The 21845-nt window shown below is 39.7% G+C and overlaps 1 protein-coding gene across 1 annotated transcript in view; it reads right to left on the minus strand.

Moving 5' to 3' along the window:
* The window catches only part of LOC107850638 (RHOMBOID-like protein 12, mitochondrial), a 69079-nt gene extending 47864 nt beyond the window's left edge, over positions 1 to 21215 (minus strand). The window contains exons 1-4 of the mRNA XM_016695306.2: positions 20777 to 21215; positions 17720 to 17837; positions 17308 to 17427; positions 2691 to 2801 (exon numbers count right to left, since the gene is read on the minus strand). Coding sequence (XP_016550792.1) covers positions 2691 to 2801; positions 17308 to 17427; positions 17720 to 17837; positions 20777 to 21117 — 690 coding nt within the window. The 5' untranslated portion in view covers positions 21118 to 21215. The remainder of the gene's footprint in view (positions 1 to 2690; positions 2802 to 17307; positions 17428 to 17719; positions 17838 to 20776) is intronic.
* Between the last annotated feature and the right edge of the window lie 630 nt (positions 21216 to 21845).

Below are 21845 nucleotides of genomic sequence, written 5' to 3' on the forward strand. Positions count from 1 at the left end.
TCAAGTCTTGTCGCTATTGATTGTCTGTCCCCTATTTTTCAAGTGAAATGATCTCATATTAAATCCAGATCTACCAGCTCCAAATCTACAATATATTCAGAAAACTTTGTCATTGCTTTGTTGATTTTATTGCAGTTTTTCTTTTCCGATGGATATCTGACTTTGTTAAAACCCTGCATAAAACTCAAGGGCCTCTTACGATCATTAGGTGCATACATACCTTTCAGATGCCAAGAGAAGTCTTGATTCTTAGTAGAAAATTCACAAGACACTGAAGAAGAACCAAGACTACTAATCTCCCCCTTCCCAGTCTCTACTATCCCACATTATGATAATTTCACCCTGGGTTCCAATGGCCTCTAATTGGGCGAATTTAATCCATCTATTCACCCATATGTCCTTCACTATTTCCTTGATATCTCCCTCCACTTTGGACTTTGTAAAAATATCACCTCCGCTTTCCAAGACTGGCTCAATTTTTTGATTAAAGCCCTTTTCTGTATACAATTCAACCCCATAACATTCCAGGATACTATGTTGATCTTCATTGATCAAGTATAGCCAGATATCCCCCCTTGCTTCTAGAACCATTACTCATGGATCTGCTTCTCATTTCTAATCCTTTTAATTCATGTACCCCCTTCTTTTTAGAATTTGTCTGGTTCTGTTGTTTGTCTATTCTTTCCTGCTTCTTGCCGTCATTTTTCATAAATAAGGAGAGCGCCGCTTCCTTGAAATCTTGAGATTCTACCCCAAATTCTTTACTAAGATTGAGGATATGCTGGTGAATCCAGATTGGAATGTTAAAATATGTTAAAATCTGGATCTAATTCTTCTAATAGAAATTGTGCATTGAATAGGGTAGCATCCTCCCCTGAGCAATTAAAATCTTCTACTTGTTCTATTGTTTACATGTTGCCAAGTCATAGAGATTCTGCAGATTGGGATTTTTCTGTGTTATATTCCACCATATATTGATTAAACTAGGCATCTCCTTCTACCTCTTCCGCATTCTCTATTGTTGCTGCATTTTTTCCCGTGGCCTTTGATGTGTGGGTGTTGATATTGTTCCGCTTTGATTTAAAAGTTGTATTTGCAAGTACTTTATTAAAAATGTCCTCCAACTGGCCTCGCTGAGGTTTTTGGTTGTGCAGTAATAAGTAGGTCTGTAATTGTTTGGCCCATATATGTCTTCTGGATGGTTTTTCTCAACCCTAAAATTTGTTAGCCCTCTTTGGACAGCCCGTTATCCAGTAACCCTTTATTAATGTTGCCCCCTTCGTACGATGTTCCCACGTGGTCTACCGAATATAGCTGAGGCTATTTCTCTTTATCTAATGGATAGATATTTCTCCCCCATTATCCACTGGATTTAGCAACGCAACTTCTCTCCTCTTCTCCTCCAATTTGACAGTCACCGGCGGCTCAACCCATACCAGAATATTGTAAGAGAATCCATCACTAGCTATTTCGATCTCTCTCGGGACCCTTTTGCCATCGCCTCTTACCTTGATGTGGGCCCAATAAGGTGATTCTTCAGGGTTTTTTCTTCTTCAGTTTCAACGTAGCCCCCACAGAGGTCGCCGAACATTTTGAAAAAAAAATTGCGACCATAGGCTCAACGAAAGACCAAGAAGTCTTATCCAAACCCAGTCTCTCTTGATATCATCCAGCCAGCAACCAGTTACTGGATTCCACCATTCCAGTTGAACCTTATGTTTCTTCCATATCCATTATCCATTATCTATGCCCTGGACAACACATGCTCTACCACCATCCTTGATGGAAGTTTGAAAAGAAATTTCCCATTGTTCATGGCAAAGACACCGACTCTGAAGACTGTTTTCCAAGTATTGCAAGCCCATCTACGGACGTCGTTCAGTGTTAGAATCTCCTGTGCTTGTCTTTGGGGTGTACCGATTATGCGTCAGCCAAGTAGGCCTTTATCAAAGATCGACGAACCCCCACTAATGTTAATTTTGTTGTTGTTGATCTGGATCTGAGAAGTTTTTGCCACCTGTCGTCCATCTGTTGCTGATGATGAAGGCTTCCTTGAATTTCAAGTTGTTTTGTGCTGACATGCTCTGCTTCTGTTGTTGTACTTGGTGCATTGATGAACTTGACTATTTTCTGAGCTATATTTTCCCAACCTCCATTTATTGTGATCTCCAGTGTGATGATGACAGCTTTATGTTCCCCTTGAATAGCAATAAAACTGATATACCTTCCATTCTCATTGTATTTAAAGGTGCAGAAGAATTCCGAGAAATGATCCTTCATGTTCATCTCTTAACTGTCTAACTCTGTTCTTTGTCGCAAATGCTATCCACTTCAAAACTTTATGGCTGATCTTAACGTTTCTCATTAACTATCTGCTGCATTCTACCCATTCGTACTAAATCTCTGCTTCTGAATTAATTCTAGTAATGTCGTATGACTTAAAACCTACATTATAGTAAATACTCTCTTCCTCCATGGTCTAGTTCCAGATTAGATGCCGGAAAACCCCCCTGAGAAAGTTGTTGGGAGTGAAAAGTAGGCTAGAAAGGTTTCACCTCGAAAAGTGTGTTTGGGAATGTGTATAATATAAGAAATTAAGTTTAAAGCGAAAGCTTAATTACAATATTTTTTTATCAACTTCTTGTCCATGGGAACAAATAGAAATTATACAATTGTTGATCCAAGATTACCTGTAGTGATGGAGCTATAAAGGCATGATATACCAAGTAAAAAACTGAGCCAGCAACTGCTCCAGATAGATACAGCTTCAGAAGAAACTCAGGCCCAAAAGCATTACGGATCTGCCAATAGAAAGATATTAATATGACAACTTATTACAACAACATACTTAGTGTATTCCCACAAAGTGGGGTCTGGGAAGGGTAAAGTGTACGCACCTCATATGAAGTAGAGAGGTTATTTCCGATAGTCCCCACCCCCACCCCAAAGATAGATAACAGTATAACAAACGATAAACACAAAAATAAACAACAAAATGGGATAACACACCATTAGATAATAAAAGAAACAAGACACCAACGGAGTAATACTATAAACTATCTACTCGAAATTACAAACATCATCAAAACACTATGAACAAGAAACTACAAGCATGTATACAAACAAAGCACTCCTCTCTACTATTATGAACGTATTCCTACCCACTAACCCTCTACCCTAATTCGCGTCCTCCACACCTTCCTATCAAAGCTCGTGTCCTCCGTTAGCTATAATCGCTCCATGTCACGCCTAATCACCTTCCTCCGATATTTCTTCGGCCTACCTCTACCCCGCCTAAAACCATCTATAACCAGCCTCTCATATCTGCGTACTGGAGCATCCGTGCACCTACTCATCACATGACCACATGACCACATGACCGTACCATCGTAACCTCACTTCCCGCATCTTTTCTTCCACCGAAGTTACTTTCACCTTCTCTCGAATAACCTCATTTCTAACCCTATCTCTCCTGATAAGTCCACACATCCATCTCAACATCCTCATCTCCGACACCTTCAACTTTTAGATGTGGGAATTATTAACTGGCCAACATTCCGCTCCATACAACAAAGTCGGACGGACTGCCACTCTGTAGAACTTACCTTAAGCTTAGGAGACACCTTCTTATCCCACAAGTATCCGAAGCGAACCTCCACTCCAACCACCCTGCATCAATATGGTGCGTGACATCCTCGTCAATCTCTCTATTCCCCTGAATCATAGACCCAAGATACTTGAAACTATCCCTCTTCTACATGGTCTGAGAATCCAGCTCCACTACCACGTCTGCCACATGCCTCGGATCACTGAACTTACGTTCCAAGTACTCTGTCTTAGTCCTGCTCAACCTAGGCACCTCCCCTTGAATACAACGCAACAAAACATCCATCACTAAGGCAAAAATGGGCTAAGAGACGATTCCCGGTGCAACCCGATCAAAATAGGAAAGTGATTTGAATCTCCTCCTACCATCCTCACACAAGTCTTTGCTCCGTCATACATGTCCTGAATCGACCTAGTGTATGCCAAGAGCACACCTCTAGCCTCCAAGCACCTCCACAGAATCTCCTTGGTGACTTTATTGTATGCCTTCTCGAGATCGATGAACACCATATGCAAGTCCTTCCTCCTCTCCGTAAACTGCTCCACTAACCTCCTTACGAGATGAATGACCCTAGTAGTCAAACAACCTGGCATAAAACAAAACTGATTCTCGAAAATAGTCACAATCCTCCTCAACCTCAACTGTACCACCCTTTCTCAAACCTTCATAGTATGACTCAACAACTTGATACCGTTGTTGCAACTCTGAATATTCCCCTAGTTCTTATATAATGTAATCATCATACTCCATCTCCAAGCTTCAGGCATCTTCCTAATAATGATGTTTAACAACCTTGTCAACCGTTCCATACCTGCTGCGCCGGTGCTATTCTAAAAATCCATCGAAATCTCATTTGGCCCAGTCGCCCGACCCCTTCGCATCCTATGAATAGCACCTTTGACCTCCTCAACCTTGATATGCCTACAATAATCGTAATCACATCTCTATGAGTGCTCCAAGTCCCTCAGCACGAAACCTTTGGCCCTCTCATCGTTCAAGAGTCTATGGAAATAGGACTGTCAATGCCTCCTAATGTGGGCATCCTCCCTCAACACTTTCTCATCATACCCTTAATGCACTTCACTTAGTCAAGATCACAGGCCCTCCGCTCCTTAACCTTGACAAGCCTATATAGCTTCTTATCTCCGCTTTTTTCCTCTAAAGCCGCATACAAACTCACGAAAGTTGCTATCTTAATCAGTGAAAAAGATGTCGAAGTGTGCACATATATTGCAAGAGCTCCTCTTAGCTTGTAACACGTTTTGCCAGCTTACTCTCTCTAAGATGTGAACATATCATATATCTAGACTGAATTGATTTTGTTTACATTTTCCAAAATCAGATAATTGGTTAAACTACAACAACAAAAACATACCCAGTGTATTCCCACAAAGTGAGGTCTGGGGAGGGTAAGGTGTACGCAGTCCATACCACTACCTTAGATAAGGTAGAGAGGTTGTTTCCGATAGAAAATTAGTTAGACTAATGGCAAAAAAACATACACTGACCATTGATAAAAAGGTAGGAAAGTTGCCTAACGATCTGATGTCCCTACTTTTGGAGAATGGAGGCCTAGAATAACATGTTCCTCTAAGTACCCGAACTGAACCTTGACCTCCAGAACATGAACTAGCAAATTATACCACCATGGCCAGATTCATTAGACATGGAAACAACTGCAACTATTTTCACTGTGGAGAGAATAAGTTGAGAGAAGAATAAGTGCAAATATGGCACAGAAAATTTTGAAGTGTTAAGGTCGAACAAGAGATGTAAGAAACATGTTAATTATTTTGTTTTGCATGCCAAGTGCCAATAGAACCCATGGAAAAAAACATTGTGGTGTGCAGGTGAGAATACAATTTATAATATAATTTGGGAGAGTATGGAAGCGTACAAGTACGTACAAAAGTGGAAAAATAGTAATTTTTAGATAAAAGCAAAAGAGCCAACTTCTAAAAGCATGTTTGTGTTGGGGCTAGCATTGCAAGCACCCTAACAAAGTCTGGGAAGTGGTCTTTGATATTGGGACAGTACAAGCCCCTTCAGAAGGGCCAGGGTTGGGGCAAGAAAAGAAGCTCATGACACGAGTGTTATAGCGCTAAAGACGGCAGCCTGGGAAACAAGTGTGTGATGTAAGGATGGCTTTTCAGGCTAGGACTTTCGCTTACGGGGGTTTGCACAAAGCAAGACCTTCCGAAGCCCTGGCCCTATATATACACATGTAAAATCAGGAAGAGAAACCATTTCATGTTTGTGCCAAGTGAGCTCTTGAAGGTGATTTTGGCAGGTTTCTCTTGGGCATCTGAAGTGAGTTTGACAAATACTTTATGTTAACCTTAACCTTCATTAACATTGGCAATTGCTAGATTTCATCCAATCTTGAAAAAATTCACCAAGAACACCAAAAGAATTTTCTAGGGTTTGCATTGAGAAGTAATTTTCACTCCTTGGGACTTATTAATTAGTATAAATGAGTTTTTTAATGGTATTTATGAGTTGGGAAAGTAATCCAGATGAATTATTAAGTGAACTCCACTTTGACGTTAATGTTGGCTGATCTAGATAGATGATGAATAGTAATGGGATATTACCATTTTTGGTGTATAAAATGACTCCAATGGAGTAATAAATCAAGAATGGAATTTGTTAGAATATGAGTAGGTATAGGAATATAGAGAGAAAGAATCCTACTTGGAAAAAAATTATAATGTTCGTGTCCTAGTTGGAAAAAAAAGTCTAAAGTAGTGTCTATAAACAGGGTCTCAATGTAATAATTCAGATACATAATTCAATAATATTCTTCACTTATATTTCTCACATGGTATCAGAGCCAAGCCTATCCCAGTTCTTTGTTCACTGATGTTGGGCCCCATATTATATTGTCCACGCTCCAGTTAACAAGGTCTGGGCGCGAGAAGGAGTATTAAGCATCCCACATCGGAAAGCGGATGGGTAGTTGGTCTTTTATATGGACTTGCGCAACCCTCCCCTTATGAGCTAGCTTTTGAGGTTGAGTTAGGCACACATGCCATATCTTTATATGGTATTAGAACTTCTACAATCTTGGAAGAGAATCAAGAGCTTCCGCTACTGGCAGGCGGCTATCACCCATATATATTGCACGTCTGGCCAATAATTATGTTAGCAAAAGTTAGGTCCCCGTGTATCTTTCTGGTAACTATTTTCTCATATTTGATTTGCGTAGCACCGTGCATTTTTCCGGTGAACACTTTCTCATATCTTATTTGTGTAGCATCGTGCAACGCTCCAGACTACTTCTCATATTTAATTTGCATAGTACCGTGCATCTTTTCAAACTACTTTCTCATATCTGAGTTGCGTAGCACCATGCATCTTCCTGGTGACTCCTCAAATTTGATTTGCATAGTTTCGTGCGTTTTTATGGTGACTCCTCAGATTTGATTTGCGTAGGGTCGTGTCATCATTCTGACCCTACCTATATAATTTCTCTTTTTTAGTCAGGTCGTGTCTTTATTCCGACCCTACCCATATAATTTCTCTTTTTCGGTAGGGACATGCATCAGTTTCACAGTATCCATATAACTTTTCTTTCTCAGCAGGGGTCATGTGATCATCCCGACCCAACCCATATAAAATTTTCTTTAATTATGACCATTTTTCAGCCATCAAGTCTAATAATCCGGCACGTGAGCATGTTCCAGCTAGATTTTTGGTGACTATCTTGATCGAGATGACCCATATATTTTATACCAGTTTTCGATAATTTTCTAGCAACGAATTGACTTTTCAGCAACGTTTACTACTTTTCCGACCACTAATCAGCTTGTTCCTTTTCAACTGAGGTCTCCCAGATGTCCAGAGCATTTCTTACCCGTTTTCTCACAGATATTTTCACCAAGTCGCTCACAGGTCCTCGTATTAATTACATATGTATCAAACTAGGCACATATAACTTGTATGCACCAGCTTAAGGGGGAGTGTTAGCTTGAGGGGGAGTGTTAGAATATGAGTAGGAATGAGAATTGTACAGAATCCTACTTGGAAAAGATATGTAGTGTCTATAAATAGGATCTCAATGTAACAATTTAGATACATAATTCAATAATATTTATCACCTATATTTCTCACAGAGTTATTATGTCCTACTACTTGAGAAACAGTCTATGATACATGCAACGTATGTGAAGCTTCGGCCATTCGGCCAACCCATCGTTACTCTATTTTAAGAGTAACTGTGGCTTGTGACGAGCAGACGAACTAGGGCAGCTCCATTCCAGTTTACTTTTGGTAAGGCCCCATTTTCTTTCGTGGTGGTTAGACAGTGTCATTCTTTTGAGTAACCAGTATGAGTGTCAAGTGGCCTGGGTTATCCCAATCCCGAACTGTCCTGGTCATAATTTTACAGGAGGGATAGGGGTGAAGAGGGGATGGGATGATACGATGAATTGGGCTCACATGGACCGTCCCAGTTAGCTAGCCCATCAGAATCCTAGACCAGACTTATCTCGATATAAAAATAGAATCTAACCAAAAATAGTCGTTACCAACACCTAAACGTCGAGAACAGCTAGAAATGAGCAATTTGGGCCCCACACACACCCCAAAACTTATTTTTAACTTATAAGTTCATAAAATTACATACAACAACATACCCAGAATATTCCCACCAAGTGGGGTCTAGGGAGGGTAAGTGTACGCAGTTCATACCACTACCTCAAATGTGAGATAGAGAAGTTGTTTCCGATAGACCCCCGACTCGAAATAAAACAATCTAAGATAAGGAATAGTAATAGTAGGAATAGTAAAAGAACAAGATATCATAGAAAATTAGCATACTCAATAATACCATAGACAAGATACTCCAAGTAACACACCAAAAGATACAATACCCTAAACTCAGACTAACCTTCTACTCTAATCTGCCTCATCCACAACTTCCTATCTAGGATTATGTCCTTGGTAAGCTGGAGCTGCTCCATGTCATGTCTAATCACCTCCCTCCAATGTCATTAAATTACATGTTGGCCCAAATTCTCATCTATAAATACCCTTCTTCTTCTATTGGTCATATGGCAACAACTTTACCGATTACTCCAAGGCTCCCCAAATATAAACAACACGTAAAGAGTTTTAAGCAAAAGAGTCATGATTGTAGCATGTCTTGTAGAAAAACTCCACCAAAAGTTGCAATAAGGTGCACTATTTTATACGGAAAAGGCTCAAATATGTGATCGAACTACTAGAAATGACTCATCTATGTCATCTTTAAAAGTTTCAACCATACCATTGTCGTTACAAAAAAGGTTCATTCGTGCCATTATACTATAATGGAAAACATATTTGGTTTTGCAAAACAATTTATGTCATATGGCCTCTCATTAGAGGTCCACATCACCAAAATTAAATTAGTCAACATCAATTAAACTTGAAAATAAAGCTCATATCCATTAACATTAAACCCGACCCATCCTACCCATGGTAATTGGCACCTTGTCACCCTTGTCTTTCATAACATCATACCCTTGCCCAACAATTGGACATAGTAAATTTAAGAAGTTTCAATGTCCTACAGGTCACTACAATGATCCTCAAGTCGCACCAGCAAGTCTTTTTGTGTCTGTCATTGTGAGAGATGCAGCTTATCACTGGTTTATTGGGATGATGTTTTGTTTGCACTCAACTCTTAACCATGGCCTAGTTATTTCAGGTTCAGCTTCCCTTCTTGGGGTAACTATGAGAATGATAGTTTCCTCATGCGTCATTATCCTAAAATTAACTAATGATCTCCTTTTGCTACTTGGGTCTGGGTTTTAATTTTGATTACGGAAATCAGAAATGGATCGGGGGATTGAGGTTTATGTTAGTGGGTAAGGATTTTAATTTCCAATTTAATTAATATTGATATTTAATTTTGATGACGTGGACCTCTAATAAGCGGCCATGTCGTATAAATGGTTTTGCAAAACCAGATATGTTTTCCGTTAAAACATAATGGCATGAATAAACCCTTTTTGTAACAGCAGTGGCATGGTTGACCCTAACTTTTAATGAATGACTTAGATGAGCCATTTGTAATAATATAACCGCATATTTGAGCCTTTTCCCTTCTTAATATGATCAGCTAATAGTTGTTTGTGAAAATAGAAAGCCTTTACAATTAGTATTTAATGCCTATAATGGTAATCCAAATGATCATAATGTAGATGAAAATTGGGAAGCAGTTTTCAAACTTCATAAAGTTTTAGGAAAAAATTTCTAGCTATTACAAAATTTTATGGTATTTATTTATTCTACAATTTCATCTATATTATAAGAAAAAGCCCACTACACCAAAGCTATTAAAAAATGATTGAAAATTTTTGAGAAAATATCTTTTTCCGATTCCGCCAATTTACTGCATTGGTGGTGTATTAATCCTACTATAAAAGCGAGAGGTTACCAAACACTTATTGAAACAATTTATGAATAACTTAGAAATTGTCAAGATAGAAATACTAAGGAGACCTTTTTTGATAAGGTAGAGATTTTATAAATGGTACCAAGGAAGTATAGGAAAAGAAAAACACAAAATATAAAAAGCAGCCTCCTACACTCTTCTTCGTAGCATACTCAATAAATCCATATACAAGTTCACACTATCTATTAAAATACCTTTACACCAGAAGTACAAATTTTGTGAACATCCATCCTTAATTCTAGAAATGTGAATCCTCTGCCTTTAAAAGCAAGCTTTGTTCCTCTCTAGCCAAATGGTTCATAAGATGCACAGTGGAATAGTTCTCCATATTTGCTTTGTTTCTTTTGGTATCATTTGTCGTTGCCAACCTTCCAACAAACCTTGGTCTTGCAAAGGCATCACCCAATTAATACCGCGAAGATTTAGGAATAACTCCCAACATTCTCTAGAAATTTTGCAATAGAGAAAAAGGAGCTCCACGGTTTCCTAATTTTCTTGACACATAAAGCGTCAGCTACATAGGTTAAAGCCTCTTTTCTGCAAGTTGTTTTGAGTTAGGCATGCCCACCAAGTTGTAACCCATCCAAAACATGCTACTTAAAGGCATGCCTCCCAAGTCTTCCATATCATCTTCCAAGGCCAAGAATTATCCCATTGACTTGACTGCTTCATCAACACTATAGCAATTCTTAACTGAATTTCTTGTCTACACTTGCCAGCCAAATCAAGCTATCGGGTATCCACCTTATTCTTATTAATATGAACCGATCCCAATTGTTGAAGCAACCGACAAAAATCGTTTATCTCCCAATCATTCAAATATGAACCAATCCCAATTGTTGAAGAAACTGACAAAGATCATCTATCTCCAAACCTTGTTTAATGTTATTTTTAAGACTGTGAAAATGCCCGCGGAGTTGAGGTGGAATACAATGATCCCGTTGTAAAAGAACAAGGGTAACGTTTCTACTCCTATAGCTATAGGAGTATAAAAATGTTAAGCCACACTATGAAAATTAGGGAGAGGATGATAGAGATGAGGGTGAGGATAGGCATGTCTATATTTTAGAACCAACTTGGATTCCTACCGAGGCACTCAACAACAAAAGTCATCCATCTTGTAGGAAACTAGTGGAGCAGTATAGGGAGAGGAAGAACTTACACATAGCGTTCATCGACCTAGAAAAAGCATACAACCTAGTAACTGTAGAATTTCTCTTGTAGTTTCTTGCCTTTAGATTTTTGTTACTATCTACTGTCTCTTGCACTTCGATTATCACACTATTTTGTTGTAGTCATTGTTCTTTTCTTAGAATGCTTTGTCATGCTTTTGAGTATTTTACCTTAAATTCTTTACTTCCGTTATTTCTTTTTCGATCTTTCTGCTTGAAAAGGGGGTCTATCGGAAACAGTTTCTCTACCTTCCATAATAGGTAACGTTTGGGTACACTCAACCTCTACGGACCCTACTTGACATTGGGTATGTTGTTGTTGGAGAATAGTAACCTTCTCAACACTTGGTATCACTACTTGTAATGACACTCTAGGTCATTTTCTGTATTTCCGCTCAATTTCGTCATTTAGAGCTTCCTATAGCTGCCTGGAACTGACAGTTCGGTCACCGAGCAGTTCGTTTGGTTTTTCGAGCCATTTCCCTATTTTGAAGTTTTCACTGGTTCAAATTGACTATCGGGGAAAAACTTCAGTCAAACAACCTCGTATGCCAATTCTGACAGTACCAACGACAGCTCCAGAACGTCAATTTTAGACTAGGTGGATCCTTGGTTCGGGTCCCGAAGCTCTCGGACTCATTTTGGGCTATTGGCTGGAAGTTAGGAAAAATGACAAGTGGATATGAGACCCACTTTTCGGCAAAACGACCTCGGATGGAAATTTCGACTACGCCTTAAGTTTGGAACATCGAATTTGATAGAGTAGCATAGTTCGTTTGTGTATCCGAGATTCCGAATGAATCTCGAGGGATCGGCGGAAACTTGAAAAAATTCCAAGTCTTAGCACCAGCTGGTGCATCGCGTACGCAACCTAGCTTGGCCCACTGGTATCGCGTAAGCGAACGCCACTTAAGTGATACCTAGGTCGCTTAGGCGACATGTGCTGAGGCAGCAAGTATCGCTTAAGCGACACTTGGTTGCTTAAGCGAAAATAGCTTAAGCAACCCAATGTCCGCTTAAGCGACACCTATGGACCTAAGAAAGGTATAAATACCCCACCTAGCCGATTTCCACCATTTTTCATCCATTCCCTAAAAGATTGAACCCTAAAAAGTGGGAAAACTTGGGAGAATCATTTGTGGTTGATTTTAGAGCTTCGGTGAAATTAATTTACACATTTCTTCTTCGAATTTGTGGTAAGCTTCCATTATTTTCATGGTTAATTTCTCCATCTTTTTCTAAAATCCCTAGAAGCTTGGTGGCTTGATTTTAGCACTATTAGAGCTCGAAATTCGCCCATTTTTAGGGTAAATGTTCCATGAGCATAGAGGGACGTTGTGTTGTTTTCAAAAGTGTGACTCCGTAAATGGGCCCCGCACGAAATTTTTACAAAATTTTGGATCCAAAGCACAATAGTGCAACATGGGTATCATTGTTCTATTTTTGATGAGTAGATTGTGGTTTTGATAGCATGACACCTTGCAGAAGCTTCTCACAACAACAAACCCAGTGTATTCCCACTTTGTGGGGTCTGGGGGGGGTAAGATGTACGCAGTCCATACCTCTACCTCTGATGAAGTAGAAAGGCTGTTTCCGAAAGACCCCCGGCTCAAGTTACGAGATATCAAACAAACACATAGTACAGCACAGAAGCAGATGACATAACATAGATACTGCCGCCATAAGGAATATAAAACAGAGTAAAGCAGGAATGCAGGAATATAAAGCAGAGGAAAGCACACAGATTCGTAACAAACATAGAACACGGAACACGGAACAGAACATTGAATACGGAATCATACCAGGAATACACCCCCACCAATTACCTCCCTACATTAGCGACCCGAACAGGCCCTAATCCTCTGCCGTAATTCGCGTCTTCCAGACCTTCCTATCTAGGGTCATGTCCTCGGTAAGCTGTAACTGTTCCATGTCCCGCCTAATCACCTCACCCCAGTACTTCTTCGGTCTACCCCTACCCCGTCTAAAACCATCCAACGCTAGCCTCTCACACCTACGGACCGGGGCATCCATGCCCCTCCTCTTCACGTGTCCGAACCATCTCAATCGTGCTTCCCGCATCTTACACTCCACTGAAGTCACCCCAACCTTCTCCCGGATAGTCTCATTCCGAGCTCTATCCCTTCGGGTCAGTCCACACATCCAGCGCAACATCCGCATTTCTGCCACCTTCATTCTTTGGGTGTGGGAGTTCTTAACTGGCCAACACTCCGCTCCATATAGCAAGGCCGGACGGACTACCACCCTATAGAATTTACCTTTAAGCTTGGGCGGCACCTTCTTATCACACAGCACCCCCGATGCAAGTTTCCACTTCATCCATCCCGCCCCGATACGGTGCGAGACATCCTCGTCAATCTCACCGTTACTCTGGATCACGGACCCGAGGTACTTGAACTTATCCCTTTTCTTTACCTCCTGCGCTTCTAGCCTCACCACTACCTCATTCTCTCGCCTTACGTCATTAAACTTACATTCCACATACTCTGTCTTGGTTCTGCTCACCCTGAACCCTTTAGACTCCAGAGTTTGCCTCCACAGCTCTAATTTGTCGTTCACACCCCCTCGCGTCTCATCTATCAGGACTACATCGTCTGCAAAAAGCATACACCACGGCACCTCCCCTTGGATACGCCGCGTTAACACATCCATTACTAGCGCAAACAAAAAGGGACTAAGAGTAGATCCCTGATGCAATCCTGTCAGGACAGTGAAATGCTCTGAGTCTCCTCCCGCCGTCCTCACCTGGGTTTTCGCTCCCTCATACATATCCTTAATTACTCTGCTATATGCCTGCGGTACTCCACTCACCTCCAAGCATCTCCAAAGCACCTCCCTGGGGACTTTGTCGTACGCCTTTTCTAGGTCGATGAACACCATGTGCAAATCCTTCTTCCTTTCCCTATATTGCTCCACCAACCGCCGTACCAGGTGAATTGCCTCCGTCGTCGAGCGGCCGGGCATAAATCCGAACTGATTTTCCGAGATAGACACTATCCGTCTCAGCCTCACCTCGACCACTCTCTCCCAGATCTTCATAGAGTGACTCAGTAACTTAATCCCCCTATAGTTATTGCAACACTGAATGTCCCCCTTATTCTTATAGAGGGGGATCATGGTACTCCACCTCCACGCCTCGGGCATCTTTGCTGTCCTGAAAATTTCATTGAACAATGCAGTCAACCACCTTACACCAGCCTCTCCAACGAACTTCCAAAACTCCACCGGTATCTCATCCGGCCCCGTCGCCCTACCCCTTCGCATCCTGCGGACTGCCTGTCTAACCTCGTCTACCTTAAAACGTCTACAATAGCTAAAATCCCGACACTCCCCTGAGTGCTCCAGTTCCCCTAACACAATAGCTCTGTCCCCCTCGTCATTCAAGAGCCTATGAAAGTACGACTGCCATCTCTTCTTTATGTGGCCGTCCTCCACCAACACTCTACCGTCCTCCCCCTTAATGCACCGCACCTGATCGAGGTCACGACCCTTCCTCTCCCTAGCCTTAGCGAGTCGGAACAACTTTTTCTCCCCTCCTTTCCCCTGTAACCCTGCATACAAGCTCTCAAAAGCAGCCGTCTTAGCTGCCGTGACCGCTGACTTCGCCTCCTTCCTTGCTAGCTTGTACTCTTTCCTGTTTACCCGCTTCTCCTCTTCGTCCTTACTTTCCACCAACTTAGCATACGACTCTTTCTTGGTCTCCACTTTCTTCCCCACCTCTTCATTCCACCACCAATCCCCCCGATGATGTCCGGCCCGGCCCCTAGAAACACCCAACACCTCCCTTGCATTTTCCCTGATGCACGCTGCCGCCCTGTCCCACATATTATCCACGTCCCCCCTACACTCCCACACCCCCATTCCCGCCAACCTCTCCCCTATCTCCCACGCATTCACTGGCGTCAAACCGCCCCACTTAATTCTCGGTCTACACTCCTTACTCCTCCTCTTTTTATTCTTCTTCATACCCAAATCCATAACCAAGAGCCTATGTTGGGTCGAAAGGTTCTCACTCGGGATGACTTTACAATCTTTACACAGCGCCCTATCCCCTTTCCTAAGCAACAAGAAGTCAATCTGGGTCCTGGCTACCGCGCTCCGAAAAGTGATCAGGTGGTCGTCCTTCTTCGGGAAGCCCGAGTTCTCGAAAAGGGAAATTGTTGGTTTGGTGGATTCTTTGGGTTTTTCTTCGGCGTCCAGGTTGGTTAGTTTACCCTCTTCATAGATTGAGCTATTTCATAGGATGGTTATGATAATATGCTAGATATTGGTTGGGATTTAGGAGTTGGAGATATGATTGAAAATATTTGGATTAGTTGGACTGTTTAGGCTATCTTGAAACCGTAATTTAGGCGTAACTGACTTAGTTGTTTATGTTTTAGGGAGAATTGTTATCTTAGGCTAATTATGGCTTATTTCACATCTAGAAATGAATTTAGATACCTTAGCTTAGTTCGGGGATTAAAAGTGGGCCCCCCAGCCCACCTTAGGCCAAGACTTGTGTTAGCTCTTGAAGACTTATTTACGCATGTTGTACCCTTATTAGTGACTCTTTGGGACCTAGAGGAGATTGAATACTTAATGAGTATGTTAGTTTAGTACTGGGAGTTAATGTTAATTTTGGGCAAAAATGCGGTGGTCTATTGGTATAGTTTACTTATAAGGTTCATTGGCATGGCATATGGTTGTGGTCCGTTTATATGAGTTCCGGTTCAAGTCGCGCAACTGGGAGTTAATGAGGATGATATGATGATATTGATATGAGTTCCGATTCGAGTCCGGCATTGGGAGTTAATTATGATATGATATGGTTCGGTTGGATTTTTGGTTATGGCATAATAGTTGGTAATTTATGGTTATTCGGTTATTCACCCTCCTTTGATTGTACCCTCCAGGCTTATGGAGGTCTGCGATGGGTTATTTACTTTTCCGCACTTATTGGCTTATAGAGGCCAATTTTGTAGTTATATTTGTGTGATCTTTACATTACTATTCCAATTTTAGCTATTTATTTATGTACAGCAGTGTTGGAGTTTATTTCCAAGTTTGCCCCTTTTACCTTGACTTAGCTTGTTTTATCTTGTGTTTTATCATATTTATATCATGATCTAGCTCAGTCAGCCGGTGATGCCTACTGAGTACTCGTGGTTTTGGTACTCATACTACACTTCTGTACCTTTTTGGTGCAGATCCGAGTACTAGTAGTCGTTGCTGATTCAACGATCGCGTTGAGTTGATTTCGGAGATGGTGTGAGTTCTCAGACTCGGAGTTACCCTTTTTTCTTCTATTTATCTATGTCTATTCTTTCATTTTTGAGACAGATTGTATTTGACTATTTAGTACTTATAGTTCAGTTGTAGTAGTTCTTGTACCGACATTAGTCTTGAGATGGTGGTTGTTCTTTTGTCTATCTATTAGACTGGTATGACTACTTTATTGCTCGTTTAACTTTTTAAATGTTGATTTCCGGCTTTTAGGCCATTTCCCACCAAGTTAGCCCATTGCATATAGCTTCGGGCTACGGTTTGGGTTACCTACTGGCAGGATAAAGTAGGTATCATCATGACTTATAAATCGGGTCGTGACACTACCACCCCTTCTAGTTATCTGATTCTATCTAATGCAATATTTCTCTTTTAAAACAATATTACTTTCCCTTTTTATGACAGGGAAACCCTACGCATCAGTGGCTCAAGGTTCGAACTACTAAGTTCTAAGTAAATGATAGGGAGCTAACAAAGTTCAAATATTCATCTATTACACTATTTACATTTCTAAGATTACTCAAACTAAAAAGGAATGTGTCAAACATTTGCCTTCAGGGAATCTGTCAAAATCCCATCAAAACATCTCATGTTACTTCCTCTTCAAATGGTCCAAATAATGTATGCAGGAGTTTGAAAGATATGTTTCTTGCAAGGAAATACATTTAAGACCCCGCCCTTCCCCAAAAAAACAGTATACAGTTCCATTAGTTACTAAAGTTCAACATCAAAATAGAGGTTGTTGCATACCTACGTACTAGAAAGCTCTTAAAAAAGAAAAAGCAGACAGGTGAACTTACACTTGTTCCAAAGAAGTAGAGCCCAACCATGTTAGAGATAAGATGCCAAGGATCAATGTGACTGAATGCAGACGTTATCAATGTGTGAACCCGTCCACTTGTAAAATTGTCCACTGAAATCTGAGCACCAGATACAACCCAAAAGAAAAGTGTAAGTTGGAAAATTATCTTAGCTTGTATATTGCATCACAGGGCAGCCCGGTGCACTAAAACTTCCGCTATACGCAGGGTTCGGGGAAGCACCCCACCACAAAGGTGTATTGTACGCAGCCTTACCTTGCATTTCAGCCAGAGGCTGTTTCCAAGGCTTGAACCCGTGACCTCATGATCACATGGCGGTTACTTTACCAGTTACTCCAAGGCTCCCCTTCAAGATAAGGTTTTTTTCCGAGAGTTTATCTCAGCAACTGACCGTGAAGTTCCTCATCATGAATCTGTTATCAGCTACACGCCATAATAAAAATACAATTACATTAGCTAAGATCATGCACACCACTCCATCAGTATTAAACCTCCCAAAACCTAATCTCCTGCAAATTGGAAAGGCCCATGTCTTATATAACAGAAATCATATGGAGCTGGAACTAAGGACAAAGGAATGGCATCACTACGATTGCCTTTTCACCCCCCATAACTTTGAAACGCTAGAAACTGGTGAAACCATTACACTCCAAGCTGTCACAAGTCATTAGTCACTGCAGATCAGTGTCAATAAAATATTACTCACTCCACTCCATTAACGATGTCATAACTTAGAGCAGAAAACGTATGTAGTTGGACTAAGGGAAAGAGAATGATATCACACAGTTTGTTTTCTTTTCTACCACCAGAAATTTGAAATGTTTAGGAACATTTTAAACCATTACGAACTCCTAACTGTCACAATTCATGCATGTCAGTGTCAATTTAATACAACTGACTTCATCCCATTAAAAAAGCCATAACTCCGCTTTGGTGGAGACTAAGAGTAAAACGGCTGAATTGATAATTATATTGATTAAGAATAATAACTGTCTAAATAATTGGTGATGCAACGACAAAACGAAGTAGCATAGTTTCCTAAAACTATGTCAAATCAACTTTGAGATATAATATTAAATTAGTTTATACTAGTTAGTATGGTTGAAGGGGAAAACATATGCCACTTCGAGAAAATGGATCAATTTTTTTGGGACAAACAAAAAGTAAAGTAGCTCCTAAAGGAGCAATATTTATCTTACAGTGCATAATAGTACCAAATGATCAAAAAAATCAGAAGAAAAAAAAACAATCAATGAAATCAAGCAAAAAATTTATCTGACACAAAATTTACTTGTAAAAGAATCATTGACATGATCCTGATTATAGCTGTTTTTGTTTCTTGATGTTCCATTAATTATTCCATAAAAGTTCTATGCAAGCATAATATTTTTTAACCAATGGGATGAGTGATTCACAAAAAGAAAAAGAGCAGAACGTAAACTGTAAAAAGAGTCGGAACTGTAATACCATATCGGCAACTTCTCCTGCATTCAATAACTAATCATATTCTTAATCTGGTCTCACAAAAGAAATATAGAAAAGCTAAAAGCAACTAAATATTGCTCTAGGAGTTAGCACAAACACTGCCAATAGTTTATCAGTGGTACATATGGTTTATCTCTATTAGGGTACCCGAAACAGGAAGATTAAACTGCTTTGGTGCACACTACAAGAAACCACACTAGATCACAAAACAAGAGATTTCTCATATAGTGGATAAATGACATATTTAAAGTTCTACTTCGACAATCAGCAGTTCTATTTAACAATTGAAACCAACCACAGATAAGTGTTGCCAAAGGCGCAGTAAAGCCCTGAAGCGAGGCTCTCAAAACCTGTTAAGAGCGCTTCGGTGTCGTCATCAAGGTTCTAAAGGCAAACTTTCCCTTATCAATGAGCCTCTTCTGGAGAGGCAACAGAAAATCCATTGATATTTCACTTTATTGTAATCTTTTTTCAATTAATTTGTTCCTGTATCTGTCATGCATGCTTATAATTATTAGTTCCGGACTTAACATATATATTTTTAGTTTTCTCCCTTGACACCTTTTTCATTAAATCTCATGCTTTATTTGTGCATTGAGCTTAGAGCTTTTTTGCACTTTTTCGTTTTGACAACACCGCCAGAGATCTGGAGTTCTCTGCATTTGCAGCCTTAATGCATATTCCCTTCTGTAATTTGCACCTTCTTCTTTTAATTCTTATGATCAATCCCTTAATTCAAAGGTTCTTGCAGAATCATGAGCTCATTGAGCTGCAGACCTAATGTATATACATTTATGATTCCTACCCTTTTTCTAAGCCAACACGTGAGATTAGGTTAAGATTTCAAATGAAAATATATCGTCTTTTTCTTTTATCATCTACAAGTGAAACAGATTGCACCTCACATGAGATTTGTGTGACTATCTATGAGGGATAATAATAACAAAATCTACCACATGCACGGTGTTGAATTTATTGACTACATACACGTGAGACCCCAAAAGACGCCAAGACTTTGTGAATGCACAACGAGTGGAGGTAAACAAATAGAATCAGTAACTCGTATGCTTCTCAAAAAAAAAAGCAAACATGAAAGTATAAAGATGAAACCAAATTCTTACCAAGACCAAGCTGTAGATCCAAATACGGTTTGCCCCTCATAGATAGTCACACAAGTGAGAGGTAAAAATGATCTCAAAATCACGACAAAATAAAATGGACCTAATTATTCAAAAATCAAACCTCACCTCAATAATAGATTAGAAGAAAAAAAAGGGGGTGAGCATACATGATGGCGCAAAAAAACTTTGCACAGAAAATCGAGATTATGGCATAAATTTAAAAATAGTACATTGTGCAATTGAAAAGGAGAGTGGATGCAATATGCAACGGACCAAGTTCAAAACAGTAGTCTGAGTCCCAAAAGAACTATGAGAACAATAAAAACTGAAGGAACAACAGCTAGGTTCAAGTTTCATATCTCCAATGGAACCGAGGCTCTAAAGAACACATCATATAGTTATATTTCCTGCTAATGCCGCCAAAGTCCAGGAAATCAAAGTGAATGGAACTTGAGTACAAGTGTACAACTGATCTATCAATCAGCAAAACCAACTCCTAGTTTTGAAGTCAAAACTAAGACTTAATTCACTATAATATCTCAACAACAGACAAATAAACTTAATTAGTTAAAATCATTGCCAAAATTGTAAAATCCATATATGTAAGTCGTTTTTCATGGTCTGGCTTGGCACGGGGTTTAAAAAAGTAAAAGAATATTTTTGAACATTGTGGAATTAAATTAAAGATATGTAAAATGTATTAGAATTAAAGAAAACAGCAACAACATACCCAGTAATATTTATTATTAGAACAAAAATGGCAAGAATAGAATAGGATTGTGTAATCGACCCTAGTCTGTTGCCATAACACAATTTATTTAGTATTGGAATGAAATGGGTACCCGTAGCGACGAGAGTAACCAATTGAGAAATAGGAGTGAAAATTTCTTCGTCCAAACTGAGTCCTCACGACCCCAACAGTGCGGTTAACTAAAACCTTGCTGCTTATATCACCTCTGAAACGGGTATTTGCTAACAGCTGCTTTGATAAAACCCCACGAGAAAATGAGTGCGAGTGTGAGAAAGTAGTGTGTGGAGAAGAAATAAATTGTTGTTGGGGTGATGGGTGGCATTGGTTTATCTTGGAAGTTAGAGAAAGGAACGTTTGTAAGGGACTTGTGCTTGCATTTGAGAGACTTCTGGGTATTTTCGAGAGGAGTTTGAGAGACAGGAGCCTCTGCATTGCTTTTTATTGAAGGTGTTCGTTTTATTTCCAATGTAAAATTTGGTGAAGGTGTTCCTTTATGCTTTGGAGCGTATTGGTCTGGTTAGTATGCTTTTTTGACATTATTATTTTCAGTTTCTTTTATCCGGGAGAAGGGATTGAACAAATTATTTTTATTTTTTATTTTTTTTGAACAAATTCCACTTTATGGCGAAGGACAGCAAACATAACATCTTTTGCTCCTAATTTAATTTATGAAAAGTAAATTTCAACCCACAAATAAAAACAAATAGTTAAATTTATTCTTCTAGTTCAAGAAATTGGTTAAATATATCTTTCGTCATACTTTGAAGTCAAATTTATCTTCGCTATCATATTTTGGGGCCAAATTTACCCCTCTACTTTGTAAAATTAGCTAAATATATCTTTCGTCATACTTTGGAATCAAATTTATCCTTGATGTCATATTTTGAGGTCAACATTTAGCCTCGTTGTTAAGAAACTTTTTATATGTACTCTTTCTTAATAGAAAAATTCTTAATAATGAGAATAAATATGGCCTCAAAGTATGAAATCGAGGGTAAATTTGGCCCAAGTATGACGAATGGTATATTTAGCTAATTTTTCAAAGTAAAGGTATAAATTTAACCCCAAAGTATGACGAAGGGTATATTTAGCCAATTTTTCAAAGTAGAGGGTAATTAGACCTTTTCCCACAAATAAAATATGAAGAAACAAGAACTTTA

Source organism: Capsicum annuum, chromosome 12 (genome assembly GCF_002878395.1).
Source record: "Capsicum annuum cultivar UCD-10X-F1 chromosome 12, UCD10Xv1.1, whole genome shotgun sequence".
Taxonomy (NCBI): Eukaryota; Viridiplantae; Streptophyta; class Magnoliopsida; order Solanales; family Solanaceae; genus Capsicum; species Capsicum annuum.